Below are 14,949 nucleotides of genomic sequence, written 5' to 3' on the forward strand. Positions count from 1 at the left end.
CTTCATTTTGACCTATTGATTATTATTGTATGATTTATATCCTAAGTTATACTCAGTTTATTGATTATTGTCTCCCACGCTTACAGCCTCATTTGGCTTGGTTTTGTACAAATATTATTTTCTATTTTATGGTGTGGTGTGGTCTGCCTGTTTGGTATATAGACAAAGTATGTCTGAAATAAACGATTCGCATTACAGCAGCTGCTATGGGTGTTTTGGACTCAAGTGGACGGGTTAGGCGGATAAGGACCAATAAGGGCGCTAGATTACTCACACTAATCGAACGTCATTGTCACAGTGTGAAGGTCGTAGAAGTCGTACTCTATTGGTGGATAATTTACGCGACTTACGTCCTTGTTAAATTCGTAAGGTCATAACGAATCAGCGACGACCTTGATCAAGTCATAACAATTGGCTACAGCCTAGGTCAAATACATAACAAATTGGCGACGGGGATTCTGGCAAAAGAAATACAACAGTCTGTGACGTCGTTTTGGAATTAAATAATCCATAATAATAACCGGTGTTCCTTTTTGGATTTATTATTATTATTATTTGCATTAAAAAAAAATGTCAATTTCTCCAGAACAGCTACAGTTAATATTGCAGCAGCAGCAGGATATGGTTTTTATACTTCTGATGCTCATTAGGACCAAGCTTCTGTAAGAGTAACCGGACTTTCTTTGCGTCCTCCATAGCAGCAAATTCTACTCGGAAAATATCTTCAATTCTGCCAAACCATGCTTCAAAAGTGTGACCGCTGTCTGCATCGAAAATAAATTCTGGAATTGGATTAAGATATGACTCTATGCTTTTATGTTCTGGAATATCTTGCTGAATAGACATTTTCCCCAAAAGTGCTTCCAGGAGTTATTGTTGACAAGCTAACATCTGTTGCTGCTGCTGCAATATTTACTGTAGCTGTTCTGGAGAAATTGACATTTTTTTTTAATGCAAATAATAATAATAATAAATCCAAAAAGGAACACCGGTTATTATTATGGATTATTTAATTCCAAAACGACGTCACCGACTGTTGTATTTCCAGTTACTGAATAGTTATACCATAGGAATATAAATAGATTAATAGTCTTATAAGAGGTCCCGTAAGTTATCAGTACTTACTTTTCTCCTAGTATATAACAGGATGTTCCTGCAGATTTCTCGTTCGGATGTCAGCATCCTCAGGTGAACGCAGGCTACAGACAAATACTAGGCATTTGAACTGGTCTTCAGTCATGGAAGACAACTTGAACCTCTCGCATTCTCGGTTCACAATACCTGCATGTTTCACCCAGTCATCTCCTGACTCTTTCGTTATCTTCAAGCACTGGTAACGGATATTAAATAGAGACGACTGTTCTCCAGAGATTTGAGACAGGGTTTGAATTGTTTCATCAAAACTAAAGTCTCGTGGGTTCTTCGAAAGAATAAAGTTACTATAGCGTTCATGCTCTGTTGTCCCAAGCTTTCTTAGAAGTATTCTGACTTTTGAAGCGTCATCAAGTCTGCAGAGATCAATACAGAACAAATCTCCATACTTCTTAAACCAAAAGTCAAAAGTAACACCTACTGCACCATCAAAATTAAATTCATAGATTGCATTAATAACTGAATCAGCATGAGATACTTGTAATTCAGCAGAAGCAGAGTTTTGTTGGGACATGCATAATTTCTGCATAAGGGCTTCCATGATTCTGATTTGAGACTGTTCAAACCGCTTTTCTTGACGCTCCATATAAGCTTCTAGTTGCTCCAAAGAAATACTCATTGTAGTTTTTCCCGTCGCCACTGACTTTTAAATTACTATAAAAGCCCTATATTTTCTGTACATAAACGACCCTTGGAGTTTTACTGAAAATTTTAGAATACTGCTAAACATAGTAGCAGTGTATTAATCAGCCAATCAGAATCTCTACATGTGACTTTTCATTTTCGTTATATTAGTAACATAACTTCTAATCAAACACTGATTGGATAAAATGCTCCTTAATGTTTTCATGAGCTTGTCATGTCTATTGCGAGAAATGTGCAGGATCATCCCAACAATAATTCTGATAACCTTCATCTTCTCATCGCATTATCAAAAGATTTTTATTATTTATTGAAACACATATATATTAGTACAAAGGGGAACAAGATACATATGTGCCACACAAATCTCATTCGATTTGTGTAAGGGCTGTGATACTGCCCAGGTGCCCAAACTGCAGCAGGTGGTTTTCTTAGAGGGCCACACCCGGAGAATTTGACCTAAAGATCAGATCCACAAAGCAGTGAAGCATCGTGAGGAGATGCAGTCACATGGTAGCCGGTGACCGATGATTGATCCATACGCCACTTATTCCTTCAGGATCCCGGAGCCCATGTGTACCATTGGTTTGGAATCAGGGTTTTCCAACTCCCCTAGGTGAACTATCCGTGTCCACGAACCCGGTTAAAAAGGCCGGACATTCGCTTTTCGTCCTCTCAATTTCGTAAACAACACCCCCACCACGAGAAGGCAGTTAGTAGGACTTCCCTCGTAGAAGTTATATACGCATGGCCATGTGAGAGCATTTAGAGAGGGTGAGTGGACTCTCCCTACTCCCGGCGGTACCAGGGCTTCGAAAGAAAAAAGTTTTTACTTTCAAATAAAAAATTTTTTATATTTTAATTAAAGTCAATATTCACAAATAATAAATATGTATATCTGTGATTTGATTAGAATACCAGTAAATTAATTAAGAAAAAGAAAGAAAGAGAAAAACAATGAATGAAGGTTATTCAACGATATATCTGCTTTCAATGTATAGATATCTATGTACAATGCTTATGAGTACACAATAATAGAAAGTAACTTCAGTTGGGATACAAAATGATTATTCAAACTGTATGTAATTGTTGTTCTATCAAAATGAGAATAAACAAACAAACAATCAATCAATGTAAAACAATTAATAGGAATGAAAATTAGTTACCATGTTTACAATATACATACATACATACATGTATATATATATATATATCGTCTTTGATAATAAAATGTAATCACCAATATGGATCTATACAATATAATCTAATAATAATAATAATAATATTCAATTTAAGTAGTAAATGCGAACGAGTTTCTTCTTTTTTTAAAAAAAAAAACATCAGTGGAATTGAAAAACTTGACTAGTTTTAGTTTTTTTTTCTTTTTCTAAAATACAAATGAAAACAATCATTGCCAAGGTTTTGAAGGTTGATTATAAATATTCACAGTTTGATTATAGAATGGATGTATTGAAGACCATAATTGTGAAGATGAAACAGCTGAATTAAATTGAGAAGAAGGAGAAGGAAGAGGAGGAGGATATCTAACAGTCATTGGAAGAAGACCGGGATTAGGAGTATGAGAGATGGCAGAATTTACACATGAGATAATAGGTATACAAGGGGGTCCTAGCAGAGGTTGATCTCTGGGTTTATTACGATAATGTGGAGTAATTTCAGGATGATATTCTGAAGAAAGTTGGTGAAAAGAATTGGATGAAGATGATAAATCTTGAAAACGTGGTAGAATATGTCTATTCATATCATCATCAGGCAACAATGATGAAGAACGTGGAGAATATACTCCTTTACGATTGGTTTTAGGAAAATTAGAATTTGATCCTCTTGGTCGATAAAATGAATATCGAGGCTGAGATTCAGAACCACTAGATGTTGATGAATCTACATAAGTGCCTAGTAGAGAAGGACGACGATGATGACGTTCATTAGACCAGTTTGCTGGAGGTCGTCGATAATCAGTATCTCCTTTATGACCATTAGAAACTTCATCATCACGATCCGAGAATGAATCATCATTCCTCTTTTTTTGTATACGACGTGTACGTAACATATGACGATATATATTAGATGGATAGAAATTACCGTAATGTTTTACAGATCGACGGTCAGACTGTCGCATATCTTCATCCTCTAAAGATATTTCACTCTCTTGAATAGAATAATCTGACAATTCCGTAGAATTGAATGTCTCATCTATCAGTTTATACTCATCTTCATCACGAGAAACACTTTGTGAACTATCTAATGAGATAACTATTTGCCGATCAGTATCAAGATTAGGTTCGGGTTCTACATTTCCATGTTTAGCTAAATGATTCAAAATATAGCCTACCTGTAAGCGTTGAAATGAACTTGGATCAACTGACGAGTCTTCGTCATCTTCTTCTTCCTGCTCTCCTTTTTTATCACTATTTTTACGTGGGGTACTTGCACTATGACTAGTGATCACTTTATCCCGTGTTTTAAGATGTTCTCTATCTCGAGATGTGTGCGCTATTTGTCGATTTTCAGAATTACGATAAGTATTCGAATGATTGGTGTTATTATGGTGTTTACTTTGCATTAATTCTTCATTGACATTGTCACAGTCATCTCCATCATCATCGTCATCTAGCACTTCACCTTCTTCATTTTCATCAACAACAGATTTGTTATAATTTACTGATGGTATATTAGTTGAAGTGATTACATCGATGCTTGTGTTACAAGCAACATGTATATTAGTATTATCATCAACCTTGAGATTTTTAGATTGATTAGTGTCGCCAATCGAATCCTGGCTTTTGTTGTCACTACTATTCAAACTTGATCCCTTATTATTATTAGTAGTAGTAGTATTAGTATTATTGTTTTTATTATTAATCCTGTCACTATTATTCTCATTGTCAATACTGATGTAGCTTTGACAATGATCAATATTTTCTTTGGAATATCCCGACTTTACTTCAACATAATCATTTTTTCTATACTGAGCTGCTTGATGCGAATTCCTTACTAATTGCTGTGATTTAGACGGATGTCGCTCTCTCCTTTTTTTTATATTTGAATGGTGATAATCACTTCGACCTTTGATAGATGTGACTGAATTAGAATCTGTTCCAGTGATTGGAGAAGAATCATTAGAATATGATTGATAATGACGACTATGGTAATAACAATCTGAGTCACTATATGATGGACTCCTTCGATGCCGACGGGAAGAATACCTGTACGGAGACTCCTCATCGTGTACTCGACGACGAGGTGTGCGACGTCCTCTATCCCTAACATTTCTTGACCGAGAGTGACCAGATGAACGGTGGTAGTGATTCGAGTAAGTAGATTTAGGCTTTTCATTAGAACTATACTTTGAAATAGGTGACGACCTATGGTACCCACGAAATGATGAATTCGATTTTGATCTATGATAACTAGGACTACGAGATCGGTGATTCGTATCTTGATCATAATCATTATACTTATGATTATATTTACTATCCGCATATGCAGACAACCTATGAGCGCGTTTAACAGCAGATTTAGTTGAACAATGTGTAGAAGAATTATGTGAATCATTGGGTGGTGGTGTAGATCGCCGGTAGTTAGGTGACGATGCTCTTCTATAATCACTTACTAATATTGATAGCTGTGACGGACAACTCCAGTTCGTAGTTTTCGGTGGATTCGGAGCAGGTTCATGAAACTTTAGAGTTAACGGACTGGTGTTCGCAAGCTGACCAAACGGATGATCAATTTCCATATCACTTTTGTCCAATCGAGATGACTGATCACATGGATCATTATTATCAATTTCCATGTCAACAGATATATTCTGATGCACTACTGATAAATTATTACAGGAATCAAAATTTGATGGACTAGATGCTAAAATTGGATTCATCACAACTGTAGTCGCATTAGAAGTCTGCCCATCAAGCGGAATCTCTTTTGGTATCATCTGTGCATCCATTAATGAAACTGAATGATATTCAGATCCAACTTCTGGACTAGATGGTGCAGGAATTAGATCTTTAGGATCACAAGTTTCCACATGAGTTTCATGAATAGTAGTACCAGTTTCTTGAATTTTATTTTGTTGTTCTTCTAAATGTGATTGTTCCTCTGTTGGATTTTCAGTTTTCTTCTGATATGCCGATGAGATTAAGGCAGTAGCAAGAGCATATAAATCCGGTTCATCTGTCGAATGAATTTGACGACGATGAAGTCGTGGATCTAAATGTGGATTATGTTGTACTTTACGATCATTATCATTTAATAATGTTCTTGTATTAGTGATTTCTGTATTGTTATTGTTATCGGTCACAATATTTTGATGAGCTAATACTGATATTAAAGCTGAACCAAGAAGATTTCGACCACCATCAGTTAATGTTGTAAGAATACTACTTAGTGGAAGTTTCAATTGCATAGAAGAGGCACATATAGATGCTACAACAATAAAAATTCAAAAAGAAAAGAAAATGGTCTAAAAATTTTATTACAAATATTACTTGTTCACAGTTTATAAAAAACTTTGTCAAATCTCGAATGGATTTCATGATTATTATATCCCGAAGAGAATTATGAATGGGTAACTTTTGAGAACTATTTATAGGCTAATATGATATGTATATTTCCTATCGTATAATTCGGGGATTTCCTGCGGAGATATTAAGTAATTTTTATATATACTTGAAATCATGAGTCAATTGAAGCTAGACCACCGTAGAAAACCTGGAAGCATTGGATGGCCGTATTTTCCTATTGTGGGACTCCTCAGCAGTGCACATCCATGATCCCGCCTCGCGAGATTCCAACCCAGAACCTACCAGTCTCGCGCCAGAGCACTTGACCGATAGACAACTGAGCCGGCATAAAACGGTGTTAATGTCTAGCTTCAATCAATCCACGAAGCTGAGCAACCATTTCACCAATGTCTTCAGTGAGTTGATATCTCCCAACAGACCTGGTTGAACTCCACTGGTTACTGCTTCTCACTAGAATAATTGTTAAATAACTTAACTATTCATATTCATATGACCCTTTTATTATAAGCTTTGTTCTGATCTATGAACTATTACAATACGGTTTATCGTTCTTGAGTTATCCCCAGTCTATTGATTACTGTTCCCAACATTCACAGTCAGTCAGTCAGTCAGTCACAACGTAGAACTTCGTACGTACGTACATCAGTTCGAGTTGCCATACTAGCCCTCATACCTTTAACTGCACACGAGACCAAGTTGGTCACTTTCAAATCCTTCCTACATTCACAGTTACTTGGAGCTGAATCTTGTACAAATGTTATTTTCTATTTTATGGTACGATGTGGTCTGTTTGATTGGTATATAAACCCAGTATGTTTGAAATATAATGATTCATACCGCAGAGGCTTTTATTGGTGTTTTGGACTTAACTGGCTGGGACTAAGCAGGAAGCAAGACCGACAAGCACTCTAGACTGCTCGTATGAGTTTCTTGTGTCATTGTTCCGATTGATAACTCATTGCTCTCTAATTGGCGGTATTATCATGTTATACATTAACAGAGCATCCACATGGTCACTAGTTATAACAATTATATACTAAAATTAACGGAATACTATGACAAACGATTATCATTATTAATAAATCTCAAGTAGAAATTCAAAGTTTATTCAGTAATCTCATATATATTGGTATTTCATTGTTAAAACAATATTTTAGAATATATTCCGTTTGCAAAAAGGATAGTAGATAAAGTTAATCACAATTCAGTTTCATGTAATTCATTGGCCATGTATATATGTTGTGTACTACGTTATTTAGTCAGAAAGTTGTTAAGGTGTGTGGACAACTGTCTCCTCCTGATTGTACATATTTTGGAAGAATACTTACTTGCGAAGGTCTTGTATTATATTTATTCTACACATAAGCATTATTACAAAGGGGAACCAAAATATACATGCGTCATACAAATCATTAAGTTACTGTGTGAACTGGGATAATGTTCGTGTGCCGTAATTGTGTTTCGGAGACACAGCATAAATCGAAGTAGATTAAAAGAAAGTTAGTGGCAGCCAAACTACAACACAGCATCATTCCATGAAATAATCGACTATTGGTTTGAGACATGTTGGTAGATTCAGACTACCTGGTTGAGGTCCACGTGATATCCATGTTCAGTGGCTTGAGACTTTGGATCACACTGATCAGAATTGTTCACATTGACTCTCTCCCTATCTTCCTCTCAATCTCAAATTCCAGTGTCTCTTCAGACCATATTCTCAAGGTGTAGTTTTTCTTTTTATCATCCGTAGTACATTATTTCTATTTCTTTTGTTATTTTAATCCATTTGTGCTAATCAGGTGTGGAAACTTGGGTCAACGCTTATTTGTACCAGGGTCTATGTTGATGTTTATCTGTCTATCGTTTTGCCAGTGTAATCTGTTTTGTCCGTAAAAATCACCTGCTCTCCTTTATCTGGTTTACGTATAGCCAAAGTGTTGTTTTTTTTCTCGTTAGTAAATTGTCTTGATGCTGTATCGTTAGTGGACATTTTTTGGCAAACTTACTAGTTTTGTTCTATTTGACAGATACTAGTTAATGATTTCTACCATTTATTTGTTTCTATTCAACTTATTCCTTACCTATAATACGCTACATTCACACTTAAATTGACTACTGACACACTTTTTTTAAAGGTATGTGGGTTGTTGTATTTCGTTCATTTGTGGTTCAGTATGGGGCTACAATGGTTGTGGAATTAGTAACAACTGAAATACTCTAATACGACCGGTACAACATTTTAGAGTCTTAGCTAACGAACCTTATTGTTCAGTTTGACTTAAGATTCTACGTTTGAAAGCTCCAGCATATAGTTTAGAACGCAGTATCAAAAGACCAGGAATAGAGTTTCGTGAAGTTGAATTGTTGGCACTAATGGCGATTAGGAACAATGATTAGGTCATAGAAGGGTTGGTAGTACGGGCAGAAGAAATATTAAGATGTAAGGAAGGGATTTAATTGTGAACAAAGTACTCTCCAGTGTTGTAAGAGCAGTGTGGTTGGATGGCATCTTCTGGATGCGAGCATTATGATAAGATAATTCTTCTTGGGATATCTGGAAGGGAAATTGGATCAGTACCGATTATTTTTCTATAGAAATAAACCCTTACCGAAGCAAAAAAATAAATCTAAATGACAAAAAATTTACTTGTTTTTCGTTGTCCAAACAATTTATCTGTAGATGTTCCCATCGGTATAGTAGCAGGAACTGCAAATGGTGAAGTAGGGGTGACAACATCGTTATTTGGTCGACAACAACACATTTCACTATATGGATATCGATGTAAACTATGGGGTGTAAGTAATATTGCATGTAAGAAATTCCTATCCAAATTATCAACAATAGGTATGCCTAAAAAAAATTAATGCAAATAACTCATTACAATACAAGTTTATAGATATTGAAACATTCGATAAGAGAATGTTAATAATGTAGATGGGGTATTATTCATATCACATAAATACAATTTGTAGGAGCATTTCTAAATATCGATAGCATTCGATCAGCACTAAGAAGGACTTGACACGCATGACATTGATCATCGCCCAGTGATCAATCAATTGTGATTACATCTCAGTCCTACAGGAGGTCGGTCGCGGCCCGAATAGCACAATGGTAACGTCTCTGACTGTGAAGCTGAGCGACACGGGATTGAATCCGTCAGGGAGCACCAGTTCCCTCAAGATTACAGGTACACCTTGCTGACGAGTGCCAAGTAGCACGAAACCCGGGTCCAGGGTTTCCTGTTGACCACCATCTTACCTCAATATATATAGTGCAGGCAGTGTCGAGCCACCTACACTAGTGGCCACATTGCAACTTGATCGATAGTATTCGATCAGCACTAAGAAGGACTTGACACGCATAACATTGATCACCACCCAGTGATCAATCAATTGTGATTGCATTTCTAAATACTATTAATAATATAGGTTTATCAGTATGGGGATTTGTAGAGATTGTAGTATTTCCACAGTTGAATTCATGAGTCGATCCAAGCTAAACCATCATTGAAAATATGGAAACACTGGACTGCCGCTTCGTTCTAACATGGAATCAGTCAGCAGTGTGCATCCGCGATTACGTACATAAGACTCGAACCAAAGACCTTCGGTGAGCGCGAACGCGCACTGCTGAGGGGTCCCATACTAGGACGAAATGACCATTTAGTGTTTCCATGAATGAAAATATACCAAAGACTATGGATGACTGATTCGATTTTTTTGGTAATTAGGTTAGCAACAATTAGGTAGTGTAAGCTTCTTATCAAACCTTTTAAGTGATTTATGAGGTGGAAAAACAACACGTATGTAATTAGTAAAAATAGAGCACAAGTGAATTTATTGTAGTCTTTTCATGATTGTAAAACTGGTCGTTTACAGGGTTTGAGCACAGTTTACCTCATTATTTACATACACAATAATAATAATACAACACAATAGCATACATATTCAGCTATGTACATACCTATCGACTTGGAGAATTGGCATTCAGGGAATAAAAACATGATACTAGATTCATCACAAGGCATAGGGACAACACCAGCCTAAAATACAAGAAATAGTACAAAGGTTAATGGGGATTTGTAATTAATTGTAAAAATTTCATGTACAGTACCGAAATATGATGACATTAATAACTCTTATTTTTAGCTGTGATTAGTTACGTTTTTATCTGATAAGTTTTTACATTCACTAGTCTAAATCGGTTACAACACACACTTTCTAATGGCAAACCAAGCCCATGGTAAAAATGAAAACACTGAATTGAAACTAGAAAGCTGTAGTTGGTATAACCCGATAATTTGGCACGCAAAGCATTGGTATGAATACATCTGCCCTTCTGACCTAGACATGGATATGTAGGTTGAAACTTTAGCTAGGAGCGAAATCGACCTCCTCCAATAGCATGTCTCGATTAGAATTGCTTGCCTACCGTCTTACCTTGAAGTGGTATGTAAGCATGTAAATTATTTGAATGAGACATCTGATGATATTGTTCAATCTCATTAGCAATGATAAAGATGAATTTGTATCAACTTTTTCTGCATCCTCAGCTTGATGTTATTTTGTACTTATGTTCTATTTCCTCTGTGTTTGGCCATTTTTAAGTCATAAACACCATAATTAATTCGACCAGTTTGGTATTCACTTTACTTCACACTTACGTCTGTTACCCTAGTGGGACATGGGTTGCCGACCAGGATTCATCAACCAACGTTATCCTTTTCACTTGTTTCCAATTGCTATTCATTCTTTTGATATATGCCTCCAATTTCCTGCGCAATGTGTTCTTTGGTCTTCCTCTTTTTCCGTTTCCCTTCAGGATTCCAAGTTAGGGTTTCTTTCGTGATACAGTTCAATGATTTTTTCAATGTACGCTCTACCCACCTCTGGCGTCTTTTCCTAATTTCCTCCTTAGCTGGAAGTCAGTTTGTTTTTGACCATAGTACGTTGTTCCTGATGGTATCCAGACAATGGATTTGAAGTGCCTTGCGTAGACAATTGTCTATAAACACTTGTACTTTTTTGATAATATAGCACGTTTAGATGTACATATTAATAATTTTCTGTCCCACTGTTCTTCAGGCAAATGTATAGCAATCGGAAAGTATAGTATAGGTTGGTAGGTGTAGACTACCTGGTTGAGATCCGCGAGATGATAGCAACCGACGGTTAGAGACCTTGAATGACATGGCTCAAAATCGTTTGCAATGGCGAAGGTGCATCCACTCTTTGTGTTCTACCAAATTCTAATATTCTGAATTCTTCATGTCTCTATCTTTTTTCTCTTTCCAAATTTATTTCACTAGATTATAATCCTTCAATAACATCTTCAAACCCTAATCTTCCCGATTACTGCTTATACTCTTACAACTTCTACCACTATGGGATTTGAATCGACAACTGCATCTCTGTGTTAATATGGTATGGCAACTCGAACTGATGTACGTACGTACGTACGTATGAAGTTCTACGTTGTGACTGACTGACTGATAGCAATCTTGAAGTGATCCATTTTTGTATTAAATCTTGTTCGTGGTAGATTGACAGAAATCATGGATATACAACTGTCTTAATAAAAATTTTAACAGTTTCTTTTAGACTATCTTATCTTTTTTCAAGTTTTTTCTAGTTCTTGGGCTTATTATACAATTTTCCATTTTAAAAATAAAGTGACTTGAAGTGATTTATTCGGTAACTTACTAAGGTTCTTATCTTATTCCGCTCAGTTAAACACCAAACATATATGACTTGAATATGTGTATTGGGTGTGATACACGTGTCATTGAAAATAAATTATATTTGATAAACAAATTAAAAGTAGAAGTTAGACTTGTACACCACTAGATCCCGGTTCAGTAATTTATAGGTTAAGCATTCACGCGCAAAACCGAAAGTCCTGGGTTTGATTCCCGGCTACGGGGTCGTGGATGCACACTCCCGAGGAGTCCCAATACTACGAAATGGTAATAAAGTGCTTCTAGATTCCCAATGGTTGTTTAGTTTAGACTGGTTCGCGATTTTAATGAAATTAAAAGCAGTTTGAGGAAAATTCATTTATAACGAATAATTAAATATCTATTTATTCACCATTGCACTATTTTGTAAGGCTTGACATAATTGTGCCATTTCTGTTCGACGTCCACCAGATTCATCGTGCAATGTTAGACGGAAATAATTACCTCGATAACCACCAAATGGACTTGGATCCGATTGCAGTGATGATGCTTTAATAGGATTCAAACGAGGAAGACACCATTCTTGATCACGTGGGACTGAGACTAAGACTGGAGGTCCATTCAAATCGAACGGTTTATTTGTCCATGGTTGTAAACCAGCAAGTTCATAGTGTAAAGATGTATGAGTAACTAGTCGTTGTATATGTAGGCATGGTTGAAGTCTACAATTTTTTTTATAAAAAAAAAGCTTCCTTATAGATTACCTGTATAAGCACGATTTAAAAACACTGTCAAAATCTTACATATGAATACATATTAAATATTCGATGTATGCAGTACACAATTAATATGACGGGCGATGATCAACAGTTAAATGTAAAAATCTTTGAAAGTTCTCATGAATTGTAGTAGTACACAATAATTAGTCAATAAATAAGAAATATCAGCATCTGCTGATGCGATTGTATTTGGACATTGGTGAAATCTATTTAATTATTATCTATTTAAACACAAATATTGGTATAAAGGGGAACCAGATATATATGTGCCACACGAATCTCATTTGATTTGTGTGAGGGCTGTGATACTGTCCGGGTGCCCAAACTGAAGCAGGTGGTTTTCTTAGAGGACCACACCCGGAGCCTTTGACATAAAGGTCTGATCCACAAGGCAGTGGAGCATCGTGAGGAGATGCAGTCCCATGGTAGCGGGTGACCAACAATTGGTCCATACGCCATTCGCTCCATCAGGATACTGGAGCCAGCCCATGTGCACCATTAGTTTGGAATGAGGGTTTTACAACTCCCCTAGGTGGATTTTCCGTGTCCAAGCGCCGGACATTTTCTTTTCGTCCTCTCACTTTCGTAAACAACACTCCCGCCACGAGGTAGTGAGTAGGACTTCCCTGACAGAGGCTATATACGCGTGGCCATGTGAGAGCGTTTTGACAGGGAGAGCGGATTCTCCCCACTCTCGGCCGTACCAAGGCATTTGGGGACTTCTAGTGTCAGGAGTGGGATGAAATTTGAACGGTTGGCTAATAATAAGGACATTTAATTCATAAGTATGAATTAGATCTACCTACTTCAATTTTCACAATCAAACACTATCACTGTTGATACATCAGAACGAGAAATAAAAAATAATGTTAACTCCGAAGACTAATTTATAGATTTCTAATATTACATATATACAGCATAATTACTGGGTAAGCTTTTGCTCAATCCATTGACTATTATTGTCGATTTTTTATAGATTGCCTTATTTACAGCCATTTTTGACTGTTGTGATTTTTTATTTCATAGTGTGATTTGCTCATGTTTGTATATAAACTCACGTAAGCTTAAAATAATATAACAGAGGCTAGCTCCTGTTTTCTCTCTAACCAAAAGACAAAGAGGGACTCACGGATAGTGGACAAAAAGGGAGCTTAGCTTGCGTCGGATAATAGTTAACAGTTAGTCGGTCAGCTACCACGTAGGACCAGGCACATATATGAATCGGTCCAAGTTGCCATACATCGTTAGCATAACAAGATGAACACCGGATTCATAGAAGTAGTTAATTTAGTGGTGGTAATATATAAAAGTAAGGCTGTATATAAGGATATAGTATAGGAAGACAGATATGAAGCAATTTTAATCTCAAGGTTTAAGGGGGGGAGATAAAGAGCGTATACACCTGCGCCATTGTGATTGATTCTGAGCCATGTCGCCTAGTGTCTCCAACCATTGGTTAAGATAGTCACGCGGACCCTAACCAAGTAGTCTGCATCTACCAACATGACTTAGACTAGAAGTTAGTGACTTCAGTGTTGGTTAGACGTGTAGTTGGTTAAGTCTAGGATACTAGGCTATAGAAGAAATAGTAGACGTGGGAAAATGACCAATTAGAATTCTGATCGGTGACTTTAACATGTGATCTCGATTGATGTATCTTGAACCATAACATATTGGCTATCACAAGACATAACTAGTCCCACAACACAAAAGGTCACTAGAATTCTAATTACCAGAATATTAACTAATTTATCAAACAACTTAACTCATAGCCTTAATGTCATGTTTAACAGATTAATTTTAATTTCGTTTCACACAGTACAGTATTCGATATCTTTTTTAGAGTCAACCGGTAAATTCACGGATATTAATGAAGGACAACGTACTGGTGTTTAGAGTAAATCCCGCCATTGTATAAATATTAGAAAAGTTATAGAAATAATTTGTAACACTATAATTCCATTTAGTATTGTTTGTTTGAATCTTCCCATCGATGTGTTAGGACTGCAACTGGTCAGTCTCTAATTGGCATATGTGCATACTGTGCGTATTGCCTCGATATAGCCTTAATTCACAAGCTTTGTAAGCAAAGATGGGTAGTGGTTAGCCGTGGAATCCAGGACGCGCATTTCATCCTATTTGGAACTC

General features: G+C 36.4%; 1 protein-coding gene across 1 annotated transcript in view; it reads right to left on the reverse strand.

Moving 5' to 3' along the window:
- Positions 1-3,202: 3,202 nt before the first annotated feature.
- Positions 3,203-14,949, reverse strand: part of Smp_169290 (hypothetical protein) — a gene marked incomplete at both ends in the record, with an annotated part of 15,189 nt that continues 3,442 nt past the window's right edge. Inside the window, 6 exons of the mRNA XM_018797830.1 lie at positions 3,203-3,294; positions 3,361-4,552; positions 5,429-6,243; positions 8,989-9,192; positions 10,309-10,387; positions 12,435-12,744. Coding sequence (XP_018652833.1) covers positions 3,203-3,294; positions 3,361-4,552; positions 5,429-6,243; positions 8,989-9,192; positions 10,309-10,387; positions 12,435-12,744 — 2,692 coding nt within the window. The remainder of the gene's footprint in view (positions 3,295-3,360; positions 4,553-5,428; positions 6,244-8,988; positions 9,193-10,308; positions 10,388-12,434; positions 12,745-14,949) is intronic.

This window comes from Schistosoma mansoni, chromosome 5, assembly GCF_000237925.1.
Source record: "Schistosoma mansoni strain Puerto Rico chromosome 5, complete genome".
Classification (NCBI taxonomy): domain Eukaryota; kingdom Metazoa; phylum Platyhelminthes; class Trematoda; order Strigeidida; family Schistosomatidae; genus Schistosoma; species Schistosoma mansoni.